This window comes from Stegostoma tigrinum, unplaced genomic scaffold (genome assembly GCF_030684315.1).
Source record: "Stegostoma tigrinum isolate sSteTig4 unplaced genomic scaffold, sSteTig4.hap1 scaffold_49, whole genome shotgun sequence".
NCBI classification, from domain to species: Eukaryota; Metazoa; Chordata; class Chondrichthyes; order Orectolobiformes; family Stegostomatidae; genus Stegostoma; species Stegostoma tigrinum.
This window is the reverse complement of record NW_026728419.1, coordinates 2,430,337-2,453,845: the sequence shown is the minus strand read 5'-3', so window position 1 is coordinate 2,453,845 and position 23,509 is coordinate 2,430,337. Positions and strand designations below refer to the sequence as shown.

The window sequence follows — 23,509 nt, the reverse complement described above, 5'->3', positions numbered from 1 at the left end:
CCAGAGTCTTGTAAGTCCAGACCAGGTGGCAGGTTCCATTCCCTGAATCGACATAGTGAACCACTTGGCTTTTGTGGTCACTTTTTCATAGTGCATCATTAATCCTACAAACTACCAAATTCATTACCAGCTGTTCAGAGGCAGCCTGGTGTTTGTGTGGACTCTCTCTTACTCGCATTGTTCTGTTTTAAATTGATTTTGCAGAGTATTCAAAGGGAAATTGACACCAGGCATAATCCCAGGGTCTTATGGACCCCTCAGTTTATTGTGAACAGAACATTATCAGATTTTGAACATGGAAGGAGGGTGGGAAGGGATTCACTCATTTATCTCAGTTGCTGACACAGAAGTGAGTTTGTAGGTAGCTGTTGGATGTTTGGACTTTGCTTTCAATCACAGTCAGTACCGAACCGTTTGAACGGAATCTGTTTCCACTGGTTTGAATAACTCCAGTTCTCAGTCTTTATATTTAGCATAAGAGTCAAATCAAACAGCTTTCTGTGTGACCTGCAGTATGTTTTTTATTTATGATATCTCGAATACAAGTTTGTTCTCATTGAAGATCTCTCCCCCTCCCCCATGTATCCTCCATCCTCACCTACAACAACAACTGAGGAGCTCAAAGAGCTTCATTGTCTCACTCATGGTGACAATCAATCCATTGCCTCTGCTGCTTCTGATGAGGCCAAGGGGCTCCTAAATTTTGCCCTGTGTCTGATACCAGAACCTGCATGTTTCTCTCCTACATTGTTATAGCCAGTGTGTTATCAGCCCCTCTCAACTGGCTGCCAACCTTTTCTCCTAACTGTCTCCCTTCCTTGTGTGCTTTTTCATCTGCTTGCCCCAACTTCTGAACCTTCTGTATTCCTTGTGACTGTCAATTTGGACTTTTCTCCTTGACACCTATCATAAGTGCTTTTCTTCTTATCTTAAATTCTATTTGTCATACAAGCAGCCCTGAATATTTGCCCTTCCCTTCCTTTTTGAGTGTACTTGAGCCATCTTCTCTTTGAAAGTAGCCCTTATTATTATTTATACTTTGTCCCATCAACCTGCCACTCAGTCATTGCTGTCCAGCGTTGACCTTGCTCTGTCGAAGACAACTCTCCATTAACTGAGCTTTCTTATTCTGAATTAATGCTGGGTATTATCTGACATTATTCTGCACCTTCCTACACGTGATCATGGTCTCCTGAATGGTCTGCCACTGACACTTGATCTACTTGGCCCCCATCATTCCCAAGAAGTAGGACCAAACGAGCGCTCTTTCTTTTTGAACTGAATGCACTGTTTTCGTAGATTTATCGTGCATACAATCCAGGAAAACTTACCGTCACTGCCTGTTACTCTACCAATGTTCCAGTCTGTATTTGAAAAACTGAGGCCTCAAAGAACACTAGAACAGGAACAGTCCCTTTAGCTCACAAGCCTCCATTAACACATGATTTTCTAATCATGAAATCTCTTTCTTTCCCTTGCACAGTTTGTATCTCTGTGTTCCCTGCCAGTTCACGAATCCATCAAGATGTCCTTTTAGCATTGTGATTGTATCTGTTTGTCCCACTTCCTCTGGCAATGCATTCTTGGCACATGCTGTCCTGTGTGTAAAAACTTACATTTCACACCTCCTGTACATTTTTCCCTTTTACTTTCAGCTTATGTCCCCTACACAAACTGTCATTTCTACTCTAGATGCCAACTATCCATGTCTCTCTCAGTTTTGTAAATTTCTACCGGATTGCCCCTCAGCCTCTGATGTTCAAAAGAAAATAAACCAAATTTATCCAACATCTCCTCATAACTAATATCCTCCAAACAAGGTGACATCCTGGTAACCTGTTTCCGTACCCTTTGCAAAGCCACACATCCTTATGGTGGTTTGGCAAGTAGAACTGTACGCAGCATTGCAAATGTAGCTGCACTAAAGTTCTAGTGAGCTGCAACATGCCCAATTTTTATGCACTTTGCCCTGACCATCATCTCCACTACGGTTGCCATTTTCAGGGAACTGTGAAACTGTATACCTAGATACTGCTCTATGATTGTGCTTCTCAGAATTCTGCCATTTACTGTACACTTTGCTCCTTCATTAGACCGTCCAAAATGCATCACCTCACATTTGTCCGGATTAAATACCACCTGCCATTTTTCCATACAAGTCTCCAGTCAATTTATATCCTGCTGTATCCTCTGGCATTCCTCCTCACTCCTCACAGCTCCCCAGATATTTGTCATTCAAATATTTACTAATTTGATCACCTACATTCTCCTCCAAATTTTTTTTGTAATAAATATGTTAACGACAGGGGTCTGATTCCTACAGAAAGGCACTGGTCACAGATCTATAGCTACTCTTCATCTTCTATGACAAAGCCAGTTCTGTACCCAACTCAGTGTAACCTAGGTTACTTAAACTTCTCTATCAGCCTGCCATGAGGGACCTTGTCAAAGGCCTTGCTAAACTTCATGTGGATAACATGCATCTCGGCTTCCTGCAGAGAAGGTCATGTCTCACAAACTGGATTGAGTTTTTTGAACAACTGACGAAGATGATTGAAGGCAGCACAGTGGATGTTGTCTGCATGTACTCTACCTAAGCATTTGACTGGAGATCTGTGACCAGTGGTGTTCCACAAGGTTTGTAATTTTTTTAAAAGATTTGGATGAAAATCTAAGTTGTCTGTTTAATAGGATTGCTAATGCAGTGAAAATTGGTGCAGCTGAGGATCATGAGATTGGTTGTCAGAGGACACAGCAGAGTGTAGATCAATCGGAAAGTTGGATGGAGAAATGGCAGATGGACTTTAATTCAGAGAAGAGTGAAGTAATGCAGTTTGGGAGGCTAAATGCAAGAGGAAAGTATACAGTAAATGACAGGACCGTTAAGATCATTGGTATAAAGGGGGATCTTGGGGTCCAATTCCATATAGCTCCCTGAACACAGTTGGATAAGGTGGTAAAGAAAGTTGAGTGGACCAGTGCACTGTCATCAGTGTACGGTAGAGATTTGAAGACAAGCTTTATTTTTGTCTTTTGTGTTCAGTCTGGATTGAGAGTCGAGCTCGCTGCCTGACCAGGTATACAGGTAGACTTCTTCATTTCAGAGGGGAATGTCAAGGCTGAGAGAATGAAGAAGAAAATGTGAAACAAAGTTGGGGTTCCGACACAGCCCAGTTTCCCTTCATTCTTTACCCTGGACCTCTCAGATGTGATGCTGTTAATCTGTGCAATACAGGGCAATGAAAGGAGCAGTTGGCCCTGGAAGCATTGATGAACAAAGCTTTTTAAGCCATCACTTTGTCAGCTTTCTTTCTACAAATTGATGATTTTTGTGCTTTCCCTTCCACAAGGCATCTGTTTCTTTCTCCAAACACAATCTTGAATTAGAATGACCGTTGGTGCTTTTAAAAGGGACACTTGTCCAAACCATCAGCAATATATCCAGATTACCAAACTGCAGCCAGTTTTAGGTGTGTTAACATCAGTTGAAACAAATCTAATATTGTCAGACTGTTAATTTTGGAAGTGATCAATAACAGCAGAATTCAAATCTTTCATAAGATACAGAAATCTCTGGCTGGGCCATCATTAGTCGCCCTGGAGAAGATGATGGTGAGTTTCCTTGTTGAACAATAAAGGTTATTGAGGTTCACTTATGTATCACTAGGTTGAAGGACTGAATGAATCCCTTCCCGCACATGCAGATAAAAGGCCATTCTCTGGTGTGAACTCGCTGGCGAGCAGAGAGAGGATAAACACCTGAAACTACTCCCACAGGAAGTACAGCCAAATGGCTTCTCCTGCGTGTGAATGAGCCGGTGATACTCGATTGTGGACAAAATGAAGAATCCCTTTCCACACACAGTGCAAGTGAACGGTTTTTTGCCAGTGTGCAAACAGGGTGGATGACTGCCAAAAATCTATCTCACAGGCAGTGCAGCTGAACAGCTTTTCTCCAGGGTAAACTCACTGGTGTCTCAGCAAGCTGGATGATTGACTGTACCCCTTCCCACATACAGAGCAGATGAATGGCTTTTCCCTAGCGTGAACTCCCTGGTGTCCAATGAGGGCAGATGCATGTCTGAACTTCTTTCCATAGGAGGTGCAGCCAAATAGTTTCTGCTCGGTATGAGTTTGCTGGTGTGATTGAAGGCCAGATGAATGAGGGAATCTTTTCCCATGCACAGAACAACTGAATGGCTTCTCCCCCGTATGAACTAGCTGGTGTATATTCGGGTCAGATGAAGATATGAGCCTTTTAACACAGTAAATTCAGCTGAAGGGCCTCTCCTCAGTGTGAATCCACTGATGTCACATGAGCTAGGATGTTTGTGTAAATCTCTTCCCACACTCTGAACAGGTGAACAGTCTCTCCCCAGTGTGAATTCTCTGGTGTGACATGAGTTTGTTTGTTTTGATTAAGTTCCTTCCCCCACACACAGCAGGTAAATGGCTTCTTCCTGGTGTGAATTCATTGATAGATTTCCAGCTGGGATGGGTAATTGAATCTTTTTACTACACTCCTCATATTTCCACAGTGCTGTCACCTTTGTATTACTTCAGAATGGTTGATCAACTGAAGCCTTGACAGCACACTGATCGAGCACAGTATCTCCCCACTGTGAATGGTGTAAATGTTTTCCCAACCTGCTTGATTGGTTCAATTTCTCTCCACTGGAAATTCACTGGAATGCTCCCACTTGGGACATGCAACAGGGTAAATCTTTTATGCAGTCCACTCGCTGCAACACTCTCTCAGCTGAATATTGTGTGTATCACCTACATGCAGGTCAAACATTTCTCCTTCCATATTCAGAGGCTGAAGGTACTCAGGTCCTTGTAAATTGCATGAGTCAACCAGTCTCAGCAGGAATTTTGATTTGTGTTTAATATCTGCAAACCCTTCTTTTCTAATATCCTGCAAAAGGAGTTTACAAAAGACATTTACTGTCATTGCAGGCTAGAAATTCAGAACAGACAAGTCCATTATTCTCCTCTCTTATTTCTCAAATCTGTAAATTCCTGGCTGTACCCTCCTTCCAGAGGAAATCCAGATCTATCCCCCTATCTCTGTTCTCCTCTTCCAGTTTTCTCCCTTTCTCCGTCCTCTCCTCTCTGGATAAAGTTCCCAACTCCTGTCTGCTGACTGAAAATCAAACCAATGAGTCTGATTCAGGATTTGAGTCTCCAGCAGGTGTTGGTGAATCCTCCCCACACACGTCTAGGGTTTCTTTCCTAGTCACAGCCTCATCGATTTCTCCCCAAGTCGGACGTGGCTTCCCTTTACGAAGATGGTGGCCAAGTATCTGGAGAGAATTCCCGTCCCCAACCTAGCCAAGATGGCGGTTAGTGATCCGTGGGCCTGGTACTCGGGTCCCCAGGCCTCCCTCACGCGATTATAAACTGCCCAGGCAACAACCCCCGATGGTTTCTATTCCTACCCTGCCTCGAGAGCAGGACAGGGATTTTGTTGCTTGGGCCTGGAGAGCTTCTAAAAATGTGACGCCTCTCCTCCGATTTGGCACCACCTACGATCTGCTGCAAAGCCCGCACTGCGCATGTTCCGGGTCACAACTCGGCCCATGTGATTGGTCTCGAGCTGCTGTCAATGTGAAGGTTGGGTGGGAGGACACAGGAGTGACCAACAAAGCACGGGCGATCCTCCCACCAATCGGAGTGAATGACGGGCGAGAGTTTATGTAGCTCTTCCTCATTGGCTGAAACTCGTTCCAAGTGTCACAGTGCTGGGGCGGAGCCAATGTAACCCACACTCGGTGAACTGAACAACACTGCGTGACACCAGGGCAACCGCTGCCACAGTGTTCTGTGCAGTATTGTTCTCCTTATCTAAGGAATGATAGACTGTCTTTGTAGACACAGTGCTATGGAGATATACCAGACTGATTCCGGGAAGAGGGTTTCCTCATTCAGAGAGGAGTGAATCTGTGGAGTTCAATTACCAACGAAAGTGGTTGTGGCAAAATATTGAACGTTGTGAAGAAGGTTTAGCTTATTGTTTCGAGTGACAAAGGGATCAAAGGGTGTTGAACGTGAGAGGGTACTGAGTTTTAGATCAGCAATATCAGCATGAATGGCAGAACAGTCTCAAGGGCGAAAGAGCGATCTGTTCCTGAAGAAGGTCTGAGGTTCCGAGAGATAATAGGAACTGCAGATGCTGGAGAATCCAAGATAATAAAATGTGAGGCTGGATGAACACAGCAGGCCAAGCAGCATCTCAGGAGCACAAAAGCTGATGTTTCGGGCCTAGACCCTTCATCAGAGAGGCTCTCTGATGCTGCTTGGCCTGCTGTGTTCATCCAGCCACACATTTTATTATCTGAGGTTCCGAGAGCTTGTGTTTTCAAATAAACCTGTTGGACTAATAAGCTGGTGTTGTGTGATTTGTGACCTTGTCCACCCTAGTCCAACACCGGCACCTGATGTTCTTATTTCCTAAGACTCTATATCACTATTCTTAATTTCCCTCCGAATCATGGCTAGGCCACATTTCTCATTTCATTTTTGTGCCAGAAAGGAATGAACAACTGTTGCAGTTCCCAATATTTTCTTTAAGTGTTTTCACTAGCCTATCCACTTCTATCCCCTGAAGTAATACTCCCCAATTTATTATGGCCGGTTTGTGTGCCATGCCATCATGGTTTCCTCTTTTTAAATTCAGGATCTTAGTCTCAGAAGCAACTCTGCCACTCTCCAACTTAGAGCCACAGAGTTGCACAGCATGGATTCAGAATCTTTGGTCCAATGCGTCCAAGCCAACCAGGTATCCTAATTAATGTGGTCCCATTTAATACCATTTGGCCCACACCCCTGCAAACTCTTCCTGTTCACGCACCCATCTAGATACCTTTTAAATGTTGTAATTGTACCAGCCCCTACCACTTCCTCTGGTAGCTCATTCCATACACGCACTACCCTCGACATGAAAAAAAAATGCCCCTTAGGTTCCTTTTACATCTTTCTGCAATAAATTAACAAAATTATCTTATTTATAGATTCAGACTTGAAATATTGAAAAAGTAAATATTATGTATACATTGTCTATGAATAGGAAGGGAACAGAGGGATGTAAGAGAACACAGTTTTAATATGCAAGGGCAAAACCTGTCAGCGCATGCTTGGAGGACTGAAGAGCCTGCTTCTGTGCTGTATCGTTTTTTTGTCCTGCACCGTTCTCCATCTGCTGCATCACAGTAAAATTTTTATTGATTGAGGGTTTTCAATGGCAGTGCCTCTACCCAGCAGTCCCCGCGCTGATAAAGGTCCCTGATTAACATTACAGGACAGCACTGCGCAAGCGTCATGCCGTTGAATTCTTTGGAATGTGTGCGCTGAGAGTAATGGCGACGGGGAAAGACGTTCTTTTGTCATATTCGCAGTCGGTAAAGGTTGAAAGTGCGACGGGAGCGATGGAAACCACAGAGGCCCGGGAGGGGTTTCTAAACACCTCTGGAAGGCAATGAAAACTAAAAATGAATCTACAGGTGCTGTATTTCCAGATCCAGGCCCTTGCCCAAAAAGCGGTTCCGGTTTAGTGGTCGCCATCTTGACTGGGTTCCTATCGTGAGTGGGGTTCGAACGGTCTCAGCTGGGTCCTAGCGCCAGGCGTGTAACCGTAATTAACAATGGGGTTTTTAGCAGCTTCACCCATTCCCAGCCACAGCTGACCTATGCAGCCTCGAGTTGCCATGGGCCTTGGATACATTCAGTTGAGTGGCTGTGGCTGCAACTCCTGATACGTAGAAGAGCTGAACTTCTCGTTTTGTGTCACTTCAGCCCTGATTTCTCATCTGTGGCTGCTCAACGTGGAGAAGAGTTGGTGAGTCAGGGAATTCTGGCTAAAACAGCATTGTGTAATATAGAACATATAGAACAATACAGCACAGAACAGGCCCTTCAGCCCTCAATGTTGCGCTGACCTGTGAATTAATCTAAGCACCTCCCCCTACACTATCCCATCATTATCCATATGCTTATCCAAGGACTGTTTAAATGCCCCTAATGTGGCTGAGTTCACTACATTGGCAGGCAGGGCGTTCCACGCCCTTACCACTCTCTGAGTAAAGAACCTGCCTCTGACATCTGTCTTAAATCTATCACCCCTCAATTTGTAGCTATGCCCCCTTATACAAGCTGAAGTCATCATCCTCGGAAAAAGACTCTCACTGTCCACCCTATCTAATCCTCTGATCATCTTGGATATCTCTATTAAATGCCCTCTTAGCCTCCTTTGTATTATTACTGAGCATTCTTATTTAAGAAACTGGAACAGTCGTCAGCGCAGCGAGCTTTCTCTATCATTCTGGTAAGATCATGGCTGATCAGATTGTTACTTTAATTCTACTTTCCTGCCTGCCCTCCATGAGAAGTGTCTTCCATGCCCAGCTGTCCCTGGGCACACACTGCTAACCATTACATTTGATACCTTCCACAATGGTAACATGTCAGCATAAGGGGAGGCAATCATCTCGTGGTATTCTCACTGGCCTGTTAATCCAGAGACCCAGGTGTTGTTCTGGGGACCTGGGTTTGAATCTTGCCACGGCAGATGGTGGAAATTGATTTCAATAAATAGCTAGAATTAAGAGTCTAATGATGACCGTGAATCCATTGTCGATTGTTGGAAAAATCATCTGGCTCACTAAAGTTCTTCAGGGATGGAAATTGCCATCCTTACCTGGTCTGGCCTACATGTGACTCGAGGCCCACAGCAATGTGGTTGACTCGTAACTGCCGTCTGGGCAATTAGGGATGGGCAATAAGTGTTGGCCTAGCCAGCGGTGCCCTCATCCCAGGAAGGAATATGGAGTAAAAAAAAGTCTCATTGACGCTGGGAATTTCCTCATGACTTTGTTCTTTATTTTTGCTTTTATTAGTTTGAGTGGAAAGAACATTCTGTCACAGAAATATTACAGTGTGGAAGGAGACCTTTTGACCAGCCGTGTCTGCACTGGCTCTTCACAATATCAATCTGACTGACTGAGAAGCTAGAATTATTTACTCTAAATTGCCATCAATGGACTGATCATGATTCTGGCATTGAGGTTGTTGACTTGCTCACCGAGCTGGCTTGTTTTTGTTTTCAAGGTGAGCAAGTCAACAATCTCACCCACGACCTGAGCTACAAATCATTGCAAAATACTGACATTCTGTATTTCTTTTACAGAGGATTGGGAGAAGCTGATTTGTGAATGGCAAATGCAAAGTAAACATCACTAGTCAGGATCTGATTATCATCAGCTTTTCAATGTGGAAATAGAAATGCTTGCCTCTTCTGTCTGTTGGGGAAAACTTCATCGTGAGACACAGAAACACCCAAATGAGAATGTTACCGTGCACTGACTGTGTAAAGAGCTTTAACCAATTACGATGCCTGAATAAGCATTCCACCATTCTCAACCCAGAGAAATTACACGTTTTTTTATGTAAAAGAGGTTTCAGCAAATCATCCAACCTGGAGAGACACAAAGACACCAGCACCATGGACAAACCATGGAAATGTGAGTACTGTGGGAAGAGATTCAGTTGGCCATCCCAGCTGGAAATACATGGACGCACTCACACGGGGGACAGGCCGTTCACCTGCTCCAAGTGTGGAAGAGGATTCAGAGAGTCATCCAACCTGCTTGCTCACCAGCGGGTTCACACTAATGACAGACCTTTTAAATGTTCAGACTGTGGAAAGTGCTACAAATGTTCTGGTGACCTGATGTCCCATAAACGTGTTCACACCAATGAGAAACCTTTCAGGTGCTCTCACTGCAAGACTAGAGTCAGAAAATCATCTGAACTCTGTGTACATCAGCGCACCCACACTGGGGAGAGGCCATATACCTGCTCTGCATGCAGGAAGGGATTCATTAATTCATCCAACCTGTTGAGACACCAGCGAGTTCATTCTGCGAAGAGAACTTTTAAATGTTCTGACTGTGAGGAGACTTTTAAAAGTAGCAATAACCTGCTGAGACACCAACGCACTCACACTGGAGAGAAGCCATTCACCTGCTCTGTGTGTGGGAAAGCATTTACACGATCATCGACCCTGGTCACACACCAGCGAATTCACACTGGGGAGCGACCATTCACCTGCTCCATGTGTGTAAAGAAATTCACATGTGCATCTCACCTTCTGAAACACCAACGCACTCATACAGAGGACAGGCCATTTACTTGCTCTGTTTGTGGGAAGGGATTCACTGAGTCATCCAATCTGCTGCAACATCAGCGAGTTCACAACTGACTGGGAGTCAGATTCTGACAGTATTGCTGCTGGTCATTACAGCCAGGACTGAACTAGCAAGTTGATCTTGAGGAGAGCAAGAAGTGCGTTCAAGCCATTTTCTTCCATGGCACAGAAATCCTAGCCCTTGATCAGAAAACCCTTTTACAATTGTGTATAAAGTCAGAAATAACAATGATGAAAGCTGGAAATGTGCTATCAAATCAAAATTTATGTAGAACGATGACCTTTCCTGGCTGGAAGTTAATGGGCACATTTCTGCTTTCCCTACATTAGTAAACACAAAACTGGAACAAAACCTTCCATTGCTAATATGGCATCTCTCAGCCTTCTCTTTTCCAAGGAAAAGATCTTCAGGCTTTCCTAGTGAGTATAACCTATTCCTTCATGTGATATTTGTGGTTGAACTTTTACTTTCCTAGCCTTTGCGAATTACGACACATTCAGAAATGTTTCAGATCTGAGGGGTTCAGATTGGAATATTTATATTTACATCATTCTCTCTGTGTCTGTTGGCTTAACCACTTAACCATAGGAGTTTGCTGTTAGTCTGTTGTCGATCAACCAACAAGCATTTATTAGCGAAGCACATTCCACTAAAAAAGAAAACCAATTTTTCTCTTGCATCTTTTAGATCTTTCTGCTGTTTTATCCCGCTAACATTTTAAATCAAACCCATACACCTCAGTGAATAGAGTTTATATTTTTAAAAATGCGGAACTGAATGTGTGCATCAGTGACAGAGGAAATACAAACATAACTGCTGAGAATGAGAAGAGCTCAGCAAAACAAACACCTGGAAAGTAAGGACATCCCCAACTTGACTGTGAGCACACAGCTCATGAAAGATTAAAAATAGAACAGAATTATTGAATGAAACACCTCCCAGTACTCTGTGTACTTAACTATCTAGTGAACTCTTAATATTTGCGAACTATGCTTAGTCACTTAGAAGTGAAAAGTTTTAAAAGCTCAGTTAATTATCACTAAACAATTGAGTATTAAAACTCTAAGAAATGGGAGAATTTAAGAAATAGCGGAAAACGCCAATTATAATTTATTTTCCCATTAATTTGGAAGGATTGGGAAAGAAATTTTTTTCCAACTCCCATACCAAGTGTTCATGACACTCTTGTTTAGTTGGAGGACTGAGCATGAACAGCCGTTCCTCCAACCTTTTGGGGTGTCTGAGGAGTGGGACTGGATCTGGAGCTCCCCTATTGGCTGAAACTCTGCCTCACTTGGAAACTGTTTGTGATTTTAAACCCTGTGCGGCTGGAGCAGACATTTCAAAGCTTTGTTTACACTTTAAACCAGGCAGATTGCCTGTGATTGGCATTGACCTGAAAAATTAACCACCTAATGGCTGATGCCTATATTTTTTTGAGTTGAAACAGGTACGGCATCTGTATATGTTTTGCCTTTCAACAAATAACAGGGTCTTGTGTACTAACACACATGGATTCCAGTGCATGCAAATGGACCACACTGTGAGCTGGACTGACAACTCTAAATTGATTGTCAGTGTAATTCTTAGCAATTAGCAACTGTAATTCATAACTATGAAATACTTTGAAAATGTTGTCAAATTGCAGAATTACATCTAATGCTGTCGTTTGCATTTTACAAGCATGGACTAGTTGAGTATGGTCAGTACCTTGCCATTGCAAACATTCAAAAGGAAATGCTGTTTGATACGATCAGCCAGTCTTTGGGATTATGGCAGACATGCCTAGCATCACACATATCCCATATTACACATTTATGTGATTGGCAGAACATTTTTTGGTTGGACAGCAGCATTCCAGTACTGTTGAACACCAATCCTGTAATTCTGAATGGCAGTAGCAGTTTGAATCAGCTGGTTTCATTTAATGCTCAAAAATTTAAGATACCTTGCCATTTCAGAGTAATCTGAGGTACACAGGGCACTTCTGAGTTTGGAATGTGATAGCTTCTCGTTTGTCATTTGGTGTAAGTTTGGAAAGAGATTCACTCACTCATCCAATCTGCTAAGATACCAGCCAATTCACAAGTTACTTGCGTGACAGAGATTTGCTGCTAAGCACATTTGGAGATGAACAGTGTTCATTGAGGTCTGTTTCTGATAATATTGGATAAATCTCATCCCAGTTATAGGGATTAATATCCTCAATAAAAGTCAAATCATTCAAATATGTTAAACATACAGTGTGTTTAAACTGCTTCTACAATTGTAGTACAATTGATTTGCTGTCAACACAAGGCCTATCTGCTCTAGTAGTGCAAGAAGTGATTGGGAAAGGTTTTCCAGTTGGTTACTTTTCAGACCTAGTTAACCCCATAGATTGACAAATACCTCCGTGTACTCAACATATGTTCAGTATTCACTGTTTATTTCAGGACAGAGTACCTCAAAGTTTAATTCAGTAAATCTTCACATCCCATATCCTGCCATGACATTATTAACGTGGGGCCAAGTTAACTCAGAAATAATGCAACAGCGGAAGAAATGCAACATTTGTACATCTCTAAACACTTAAACTCCAGTCAGATGGTTGACAGGGAGCTGTTGATATGGTCAAGATCACTGTCTTGCCTGCCGCGCTCATCATCAAGCTCTCCACTCCTGTTCACTCTCTTGTCACTGCTCAAGACAATTTGGCCAAATCAGATTGTTCCCATGACTGGGATCCCACTCCCTTTCGCTACTCATCAGACTCAGGATCATCAGATCTGTTTCTTCAACCCTCCAAAAAACCTCCGCATGGTCCCTGGTACAGGCAGTGGAAAAGATTGTGTTACACATTTTAATACACCAGGGACAACCACCCAATCCTTATATTATTTATGGACGGTAAAGTAACATTTAAACCATTAAAAGGAGCTCACCGGTGAGACCAAACAGGAAAGTCCACATGATAAAATTAAAGATCAAAGTACAGGGGATCTAGGATAACTTGATAAGTTGGATACAAAATTGGCTGACTGATGAGACAGTGGGTGATGGGAGGAGGCTGTTTGTGTGACTGGAGGCCAGTGTCCAGTGGTGTACCATTGGGATTAATGCTAGGTCCCTTGCATAATCTTAGCCCGCCTCATTTCCAAAAACCAAGTCTAGTCGTACATCCTTTCTCGCTGGACTGAAAACATATTTTGGATTAAAATCCTCATTTACAGCATTGTGGGTGTCTCCAAACCAAACGCACACAAGCTCACTGCCACCATGTCAAGGTCATTTGAGGACAGGCAGCAAAACTTAGCCCAGTTAATAAAGTGCAAATCCATGAATAAATAAAACAATGCTGTTGAACAGTTCCCTGAAAATATTTAGGAATTCTTGTCATTTACACTTATTTCCGTACTATTTGGTTCTAAGTTACATTGATTGCCATCCCAATTCACTCTCACATCATAGCTAACAATCTCACCAATGGGAATATCTTTACCCACCATCCCGTGCAGTAGTGAATGTCTCATCCTCACCTTAGCAAGTTTCTTCTTCCTTGGAATGAATTTCTGCAGTGTCTCTTGAATTATCCCAAGAAACCTGTGCCATTATGCTCCATTGGTTCCCTTTCATCAAGAATGTGTTACTTCCTGAAAGAATGACAATAAATTGTTTAAAGTTGATTTCTTACCGAACCACGGACTGCTCACCTTAAAATTTGCTTCATGCCCTGCTAAGTCATCTTTGATCATAACATCCATCACAGGGAATACGTTATAAGTTAATTGGTGCGCAGTTACCTGCATTCTATGTCTATACCCATTTGAATAAAGGATTTAAATTTCTTTGTTTCCCAATCTCTGAATCTTCCCCAAATCTAGGGAATTTTCAAATCCAAATCCAAAACCAAAACCAACACATCAACTCTCTGGTCATTTCCTTTAAATTCCAGGATACTGTCCATCAGGACTCAGCGTGTCTCAGCATGTAGTTCCGACAATTCACTCAATATGTTTCTCTGGTGATTGTAATTTTCTTCAGTTCCTCCATTTCCTGATTAATTCCTGCTTATTGAATAAGGCCAATGAAAAATACCCGTTCAATTCACCTGCCATCTGTTTGTTTTCTATTAGTAATTCGTCAGACTTTTCTCCTTTAGTACAGATGCTTCCTTTATGAACTTTGTTTTAAATATGCAGGGAAACTGCTAAACTGTCTTCGTATTTTGGCTAACTTTGTCTCCTACTTTTTTTTTCTCTCCTTATTAATCTTGTAGTCATTCTTTGCCATTTTATACCTTCTGCTTTGTCTAATCTGCCACCCATACTTCAGCAATTGTATGCTTCTTCTTTGTAGTTGACATCATCTTAAATGCATTTTATAGTTACCCGCAGATGATGTAATATTTCCTCCATTTTTTCCCAGTTTCCAATCCTCCAATGTCATGAATCCTTCAATATCCTGCTCCAAATCCATGTCATCCTGTCACCATATCTGTGTGATGATTACTGGAGCATACTTATTGACTTGGAACTTTTCTTTCTCACTCAAATGTATCTGATGGGTGTATACTGATGTATCCCCTTAATTATTTGCCATTGTATCTCAACCGACCTCTGAAGCTAAATTGCCACTTCACTCTAGCTCTGATTTCACACCCACATGACTGCCCTAATTTAAGTTTAAAATAATAGTCTGATACCCACTCCTGTCCCCGAAAATGGTTGTAAAATTCCATCAGATTAGGGTCACTGCTACCTCTGAGTGCCTTCACTGTGAGGTTGTTAATTAAACCTCTGTCATTGCACAACATCAAGTCCAGTACAACTGGCTCTCTGGTCAGCTTTAGAATATGCTGTTCAAAGCGACTATTTTGAGAACATTTTATGAACTCTTCATCAAGGCTACATTAGCGCATCTGATTTTTCCAGTTTAGGTGCAGTTTAAATTCCTCATTTCCCACCATGCTGGTGCTGGTGCTGGTGCTGGTGCTGGTCCCACACAGCCCTGAACCCACTTGTTCTCACCAGCCTGTGATGCACACATTCATTTCTCTAATCTGATTTGAATGTTTGGGGATGGGGGAGGTTATGAGAGCCACATGCAGTCCCAGAATTCCCTGCATCTTGTTACAGAATCGAAGGACAGAATTTGACCCCCAGTGTCTGTGCATGAGCACCACATCGTGTCCCAATCCCTCATCGTTTTCATTCACGTAATTGTCCAATTCTCTTCTAAAGGGGCTGAATGAACCTGACAATGCATTCTCCCACTTGCAATGGGAAAGATGTTTCACCCTCCTCATATGAGAATTCCTTTGTTAGTCTCATTGAACTGGTATCCTCTGCTTCTGATTTCACCAACACAGTGAACAATGTCTCACTATCGACTCTGTTCTGATATCTCAGGATTCTGCACACACAAATCAGATCTCAAGTTAACTTCCCTTCTCCAAGGAGAAAAGCCTCATGCCACCAATAAAAGCAAAATGTTGCAGACGTTGCATAATTGGAAACAAAGAATACAGGACTACATTCTCAGGGTTTGAAATGTTAACTATTCTTCCTCACCAGATGCTACCAGACCTGCTGTGTTTGTCCGATTTCTGTTTTAGTTTAAAATTTCCAATGTTCACAGGGGTTTGTTTTATTGAAATGAAATCTCCATACTGCTTTGATTATCTACAGTTCTTTTGTACCAGTGCACCAGTCTTCCTTCTATCCAGTTGCTGCATCCTTTATTTTCATTTCAAATTCATTGTAACTTGTGATATTTAACACCCAGTTATGGCCACCTTCTGGCCAGACTGCCTGTGATGTCACTGTCAAACCATCGAAGCTGCATTTTGCGCTTCAACTTCAGTCCATTTGTGTATCTGACTCTATGACAGTCCATAAACCTCATTCTCTCAAGTCTTAGACCTTCCCTTGTTCTTGTTTGCAAATACTACCTTTTTCACACTGTTTGAATTCTCACATTTCTTATGTGTGCCAATCATCTAAATCCTGTACCATCACTTTGGGTGTGATAACATACTGGCTGTGTGTTAGAAGGATTTCCTCATGCTGAGGAAATACTACATTCTTTTTGGTTCCAACAAGAATTGACTGAGAAAGAGAGAGAAAAGAACATCTCCAGTGACATAAAATCAGGTGAGATGAAATATCGCCATACATTCATTTCTCCACATATGTGTCTGTGTGAGATAGTAACAGTATCTGCCACATTTGCTGCTTCACTGGTCATGAACACTTGGTGCTTATCAAAATAAGTTTATAAATTTGAAAGACTGCTATTTGAATTATTTCATGATGGTAATTTCCCATAACTTCTCAAAATGTTTCTCTAACTTCAACTAAAGCTGAGTTTCCTGACATACGCAATGCAGAAAGCTCTACTCGTGCAGACTTTGTGAAAACCCTACTAGTTACAAAACAAAATGCGGTGGGGCCCAAGTAAGCTTGAAGATTAACAACCGGTTGGTAAGAATTCATTGGCAGTACAAGCTGGTGTACTGCACGTGTGTGTTTTGCGCATGTACACTAATGGAGGTTTCAGGGGGGTATCAGTAAATGTCACCCTCAATTCATAAGCTTTAGAGACGAGCAGATAAGCATTCATTGTTGTCACTTAGAAAATTTCCTACATTGCAGACTGTTCTCCTGGGAAGCTGGTGTATACTGTCATAGCGTGCCAAAATACTTTGTAACATGGGAGTCCAAATCACTTTTCGTCATTTAATCTGTGCAACTACCTTCTTAAATGAGGTAAAGCATGTCTTGGCTCCATCCTTGTTAATTTAGATACAAAGCATAGATTCTTGGGTATATCAATTCCCTCAGTGGAATCATTATTACCCTTCAGGGTATTACCTGTTTCTTACTTCTCTATTCTCACCTTTTCCTTGACAAACTCATGTTCTCCAATTCTTTATCTCTTTGGAGTTTGATTTTTAAAATCCACCTCCTTTTGCATTTCTCCTTGCTTTTCTGTCTCCATTATTCCCTGTTCACTTTGCCTTCTAATTTCATTACTCTCTATTTTTCATTTTCTATAATTTCAGGTATTTATATTTTTCTCAAAGTCCTGTCTCTTTTCATTTATAACTATATATCAGCCAATTCCAACTGTGATATCCTGCTTCAAAGTTTCCTTTCTTCCAACTCTAAATGTTGTAAAATGACTTGAAGTTTCTCATCCTCACAAGATCCTACTTGTACTTCTACCTTCAATTTATTTGCTAATTCTCTCGGTTTAGTTTTCAAAGATTTTAGATTGATCAGTGAATTATCTTTCACTTCCGGAAAACTCTTAGCCACATCTAAACCATTGTTAGGTTTTGTGCAACGAACATGCCCACTACACTCTGCTTTATGCCCTGGAACTATTCTGTAGTTGTTATTTGGACAAGAAAGACACAGATCGTTTTTAGAGCTAAGGAACTCCAAAATCCCATCAAGAGACCCCATGACCCTCCACATGTTATGATCCCAGCTGAAGTCATTGTTAGACAAGCCAGGCAGAAATCTAATAGATTAACAATGTTATCTCTCACTAAAACATAAGCATATAGTGCTGCAGATTTTGCTTTAACAATTAAATAGAAACTAACTAGCAAAAGAGATGAATATTAAAATAGAATAAAACAAACCATTTACTTATAGTACAATTTGAAAAAAATTATTTTTAAAAACACAGTAAACATATAACTACACAAATTGCAAAAACCCAGTCATAAATTAAAAAGAAACAAAATAGCTTTTGTACATTACCCAATACAGCACTCATTGAAACATAGTAACTGGGAGCAGGAATAGACCATTCAGCATTTGAGCCTGCCTTGCCATTCATTGTGATCGTGACTGATCCTCATCTCAGTACACCATTCCTGCTTTTGCCCTGCACTTCTTGACACCTTTAAAATCTAAAAAAAATCCATCTGCTTGTTGAATATGTTCAGACTTGGCTTCACAGCCTTCTACGGGAGAAAATTCTACAGGTTCACTACCCTTTCAATGAATAAGTGTTTTTCATTTCAGTCCTAAATGGCCTAGCCTGTATCCAAGAGTTATGAAGTACTCACACCAGAGCCTCTGTGTCTGCACCTTTGCAGGTTTAACACACTTTTGGCTTTAATGCTTTAATGCTAGAGCTTCTCCCTGGAGCTATTATATACTCGAGCTTAAATATGCTCAGCAGCTTTAAAGTTTAGTTACAACATGTCTGGTGTGGGGCAAACTCTAACTCCTCATTCTAAGGTTATCTAGTTCACGATATCTCCTTCACTATTTAGAGAACTGAACTGCAGGGAATTCCTATTCCAATAACCTCAGAAGTCCACTCAAAACTCAAAGTGAAAGTGAAAGCTGAAGTCTCTCTCTCTGAGCTATGGGCATTTTGCTCAACTGTTTAAAAGAAAGTTTTGTAAATATCAAACCTTGAGGCCCCATTATTTTCCTTATCGGGTTAGAAGATAATCTAAGAAGAACAAAAAATCCGTTAGTGGTGCTCGCAAAGATATCCAATTTACAGCCAGGCCTCAAAAACCTGTTTTAAAATAAACTGCTGTGGCTACAGTAATACGAGATAATTATTAATTTCAGATGCACAGGAAACACACTGCTTACTAACCAAAATCCAAAGAAAAATTGCAATAAATGGAACTTGAGGAGATCTGTCTAATCCAAGTTCCCCACTGAGAAGGCGATAGTTTTCCTGTTGTTGAACTGTTGCAGACAAGGTGGTGAAGGTACAACCATAAGCTTTCTGATAAAGATTTATAGAATCTTCATCAGCAACAATTCAGGAACAGCAACTTATGTCCAAATCAGAATGTGACTTGAAGGGAATTTGGAGATAATGTTTACACAGATCTGCTGCTCTTGGCTTTCCAACTTGTGGAGGTGACAGTTTCCATCAAACATCACATTGAGATGCAAGTGTAGAAATCCTTCCTTGCTAACTTCCCAACTTCTCTTGTGTTGGCCAAAACCTGGTGGTAGGTTGCATTTCCTGATGGACACTTATGTAAGTTGGTAAAATCTGGCAGCTTTCAGACTCTCCCTTTCACCTGCTGACCCCATGAAAGAGCAGCTTTATTCAGCTCAATTTCACAATCTTGCTTTGAATTTTTGTTTAAAAACCAGAAGTTGCTGGAAAGGCTCAGCAAATCTGACAACTTCTGTGAAGAAAAATCAAAGTTAACATTTCAGGTCTGGTGACCCGGATGTTCAGAGGAAGGGTCACTGGACCCAAAACATTAACTTTGATTTATCTTCACAGACGCTGCCAGACTTGCTGACCTTTCCCAGCAACTTCCAGTTTTGTTCCTGATTTACAGCATCCACAGTTCTTTCAGTTTTTATTTTGTATTTTTGTTGTTTCTCTCTCTCTCTCCCTCTCTCTCTCATTCCCTTTTTTCAATTTGTTTCAGCAGATATTGGATGGAGAATATGTACAAGTGGAAAACTCAAATATCACATCAGGATCTGACAGTGATGCTTGATTCCTGGAAACAGAAAGCACCCCATTCACAGAGTGAAGAAACTGCAGCACGTTGTGGATGTGGATGAGGCTGCAGTTGATCATCTGGATTGCAAAAACACAAGCAGAGTCACATTGGGGAGAAACCATATAAATGTAGGGACTGTGAGAATGTATTCAATTATTCATATGAGCTGGAATATCATTGACGCAGTCATCCAGGAGAGAGGTTGTTCTGTTGCAGTGAATGTGGTGAAGCATTTTTTCATTCATCCACCTTGCTGATGGCCTAGCAGGTTCACACTGGAGAGAGGCCATTTAACTTTTCTGTGTGTGGGAAGAGGTACATATTTTTATTTGCAAAATTGAGACAGTGTCATTGCTGTGACTGGGATAAGAGCTTTAAATGTCCGTGTGGACTGAGGGAGAACCAGCACATTCCCATTGGATACTCCCCATTCCAAAGCTCTTACTGCAGCAAGAAATTCAGGCGATCATCCAGCCTGTCGATACATCAGTGAATTCACACTGGGGGGAGAGCTTTCACATGCTCTTGTGTGTGGGAAGGGATTCATTAATTCATCCAAGCTGCTAGTACACCAGTATCTACGCTGGCGAGAAATCTTTCCAATGCCCAGGTTCAGGAACAATCAAAAGGAAATTGGACAAGTGCTTGAAAGAAAATAGTTTCAGGCTGATTGAGGAGGCAGCGGCGGAGAGGGTGAAGTTTGAAACCCAGTCATGTCACTGCAGACAGGTCGCCATGTCAACACTGACAAACATTCCGTTCCACATTGTTTCACACAAGTGGCTAGAATGTCAGAGTAAAATCTTAAATAATGGGGAAGGTTATTATCTGAAATGTGCAGCCAGAGAGGGTGGTAGAGGCAGATTTACTGGAGATTTACAAGAGGAGATTGCCACTGGATGAATTTCTCAGTCAGGTGGTCACCCAAATGTTACAGGAAGTAGCTGAAGGATTGACAATTGCTGATTTGAGACTCAGGGACCAGCACCAGCACCACCATCAGCTTCCATCCCCCACTCCCTCAATAATAAACCCTCCAGTGCAGACCGTTAACTGGTATCAATTTCCCTCTGCAGCGTACATTTGGGGCACTGTTGAAAGGAGGTTAGTGCTTGTTCAGCAATTCCCTGTAACTACTGCAGTACAATTTCTGTTCTGCAGCCTCTGAGCTGAATGGCCTGAAAACGTTCCTGTTGCCCTGCCCTTACTTGGCCTGTTTGGGCCCACGACCTTCTGGAAAGTTGCTCAGTGGCGAAGTGTAAAAATATTGCCCACTTGAATTGAGGTTTGTGTCCTACAGAAAGGAGACTGGAGGCGTGGTGTCATGATGCAATGATAACCTCTCTCTCAATGTCAGCAACACAAAAGAACGAATCATTGACTTCAGGAAGAATGGAGGAGAACACATTCCCATCTAAGTCAACAGAGTGGAAATTGACAGCTAAGTTTCTAGGAGTGATGATAATCAACAAACTGGCCTGGACTTATCAGTTAGATGTGATTGTCAAGAAGGCACAACGACGTCTCTTCTTCTGCAGGCGCCTTAGGAAATTTGCCAAGTCCATAAGGACCATCACCAACTTTTACAGATGCACCACTGAAAGCATACTGCCCAGGTTCAAAATGCCCTGGTACGGCAACTGCTCTGCCCACGACTGTACAAACTGTAGAAGACGGTGTGCGCAGGCCACACCATCATGGAAGCCAACCTTCCACCCATGGACTACATGCCTACAAAGAAAGACTACCAACATCATAAAAGACCCCTCCCACTGTGTAATGCTCTCCCACAACCTCTTCCATCAGGCAGAAGATACAGTAGCTTGAACACACGCACCAGCAGGTTCAAGAACAGCTTCTTTCCAGACATTATTAGACTGATGAATGGACTATCTAACTTCAAATCATGTTAAAATGTTGATCTTGCTCTGCACATCTCCTGTGTGACGTAAGCTACACACCTCACTCTGTGCCAGCATCCTATGACCTGTATATCCTTGCTTACTATGGTTTGCCTGTAGTGGTCACAAGACAAGGTTTTACACCGTACATATGGCAGTAAATAAATAAGGTCAAATCTCGAGGTGTTCTCTCGTCTAGTCAGGGCTGTCCTCACCACAGTCCTCCCTCCAGTCTGATTGCTCGGTTTCACCTCTGAGCCCTTCACTTACTGCTGTCCTGCTGCTGATCTTCACCTCAGGCGTTTTCTTGCTACTAACCACCATTTCTCTAGGTGTAGTCACCGTGTGCCTCAAAGTCTGAATATCAGTTTCTGAGACCCTTGGACAGACTGGACAGGACGTAATACCATTTCAGACAAGCGCCATTGTTTACGAAAGCCCATGTGCAGAGCCATCTGATGGGCCGAATAGTCTACTCCCGTGTTGCTATGACTTGTAATTCTTTTAATGTATATTTCTTTATTCTGGTATTTTAACAAAATAAAACAGAGAAATCCTAGAAAGATACTAGAAGTCCTTGCTCACCTGGCAGATGAAATGACAATTGTATCATCGTGTCTGAGGTTAACATTCTCCTCCAGCTATTTTAATGCAGACTTTGAACAACTTATTTCAACAGGTCTGTTTTAAAAGTTAGCACCAGGCATGGTTACATTGTGATGGCAAAAGTCAATTTCAGATTAGAAATTTCAACCTGTTTACTTTCATTCTGGAACAGTTCACAGTTTGACACCAGTATCTGAACTGACACACATTTCTGGGATTCAGTAACGTTGTTCCTGACTCGAAACAGACTTATAAAGTGGCTTCTGTTCTGTGTCTAGGAGTTGGAACCATTAAAAAGTACCGCTGGAAAACATTTCCAGCACACCTCACTGTTAACCCACGTGGGGAATTTACTGTGAGAACAGAAAGATGGGAAAGAGCAATGTGCTATTTGCCTCTCCCAGTGTGACCCCGAGGAGTGTGTCCAGGCTAAGGTTCTGTTCCTACCAATGATCCCTCTCCAGATTATCCTTTGAGCTCCAGCAGATGATGTTAAACACTGAGATGGGAAAGAATATCAACAACAATGTTTTTAATTCAGTAAAACTGAATTGTTAACCATGTATCTAGAATACCAAGAATTGTCAATATGAGCAAAAGCAAAACCCAGTGATCAGAACATTATTTACTCCAGGATGTGATTAACTGGAGGATCTAAACCCCTGCAGCCACTGGCGAACTCACAAGTGTCTCAGTTGGTGAGATGACTGAGTGACTATTGGCCCACACAAGAAGCGGGTGACCCGCTTCTCACCAGTGTGTTCCTCCGACACTTCTGCCATCCACAATCCGACCCCACCACCCAAGACATTTTTCCATCCCCACCCCTGTCTGCTTTCTGGAGAGACCACTCTCTCTGTGACTCCCTTGTTCGCTCTACACTGCCCTCCGACCCCACCACACCTGGCACCTTGCCCTGCAACCGCAGGAAATGCTACACTTGCCCCCACACCTCCTCCCTCACCCCCTATCCCAGGCCCCAAGATGACTTTCCACATTAAGCAGAGGTTCACCTGCACATCTGCCAATGTGGTATACTGCATCCACTGTACCCGGTGTGGCTTCCTCTACATTGGGGAAACCAAGCGGAGGCTTGGGGACCGCTTTGCAGAACACCTCCGCTCAGTTCGCAACAAGCAACTGCACCTCCCAGTCGCAAACAATTTCCACTCCCCCTCCCACCCTTTAGATGGCATGTCCATCATGGGCCTCCTGCAGTGCCACAATGATGCCACCCGAAGGTTGCAGGAACAGCAACTCATATTCCGCTTGGGAACCCTCAGCCTAATGGTATCAATGTGGAC

General features: G+C 42.4%; 1 protein-coding gene across 4 annotated transcripts in view; it reads left to right on the top strand.

Moving 5' to 3' along the window:
* LOC132208588 (gastrula zinc finger protein XlCGF17.1-like) overlaps positions 1–21,779 on the top strand; it is a 55,387-nt gene extending 33,608 nt beyond the window's left edge. For 2 of the 4 annotated variants that reach the window (XM_059644064.1, XM_059644066.1), the window contains exons 3-4: positions 9,185–10,624; positions 19,624–21,779. In XM_059644064.1, coding sequence (XP_059500047.1) covers positions 9,338–10,258 — 921 coding nt within the window. In that variant the 5' untranslated portion in view covers positions 9,185–9,337 and the 3' untranslated portion in view covers positions 10,259–10,624; positions 19,624–21,779. The other 2 variants (XM_059644063.1, XM_059644065.1) reach the window with 2 other exon arrangements.
* The last annotated feature ends 1,730 nt before the right edge of the window (positions 21,780–23,509 follow it).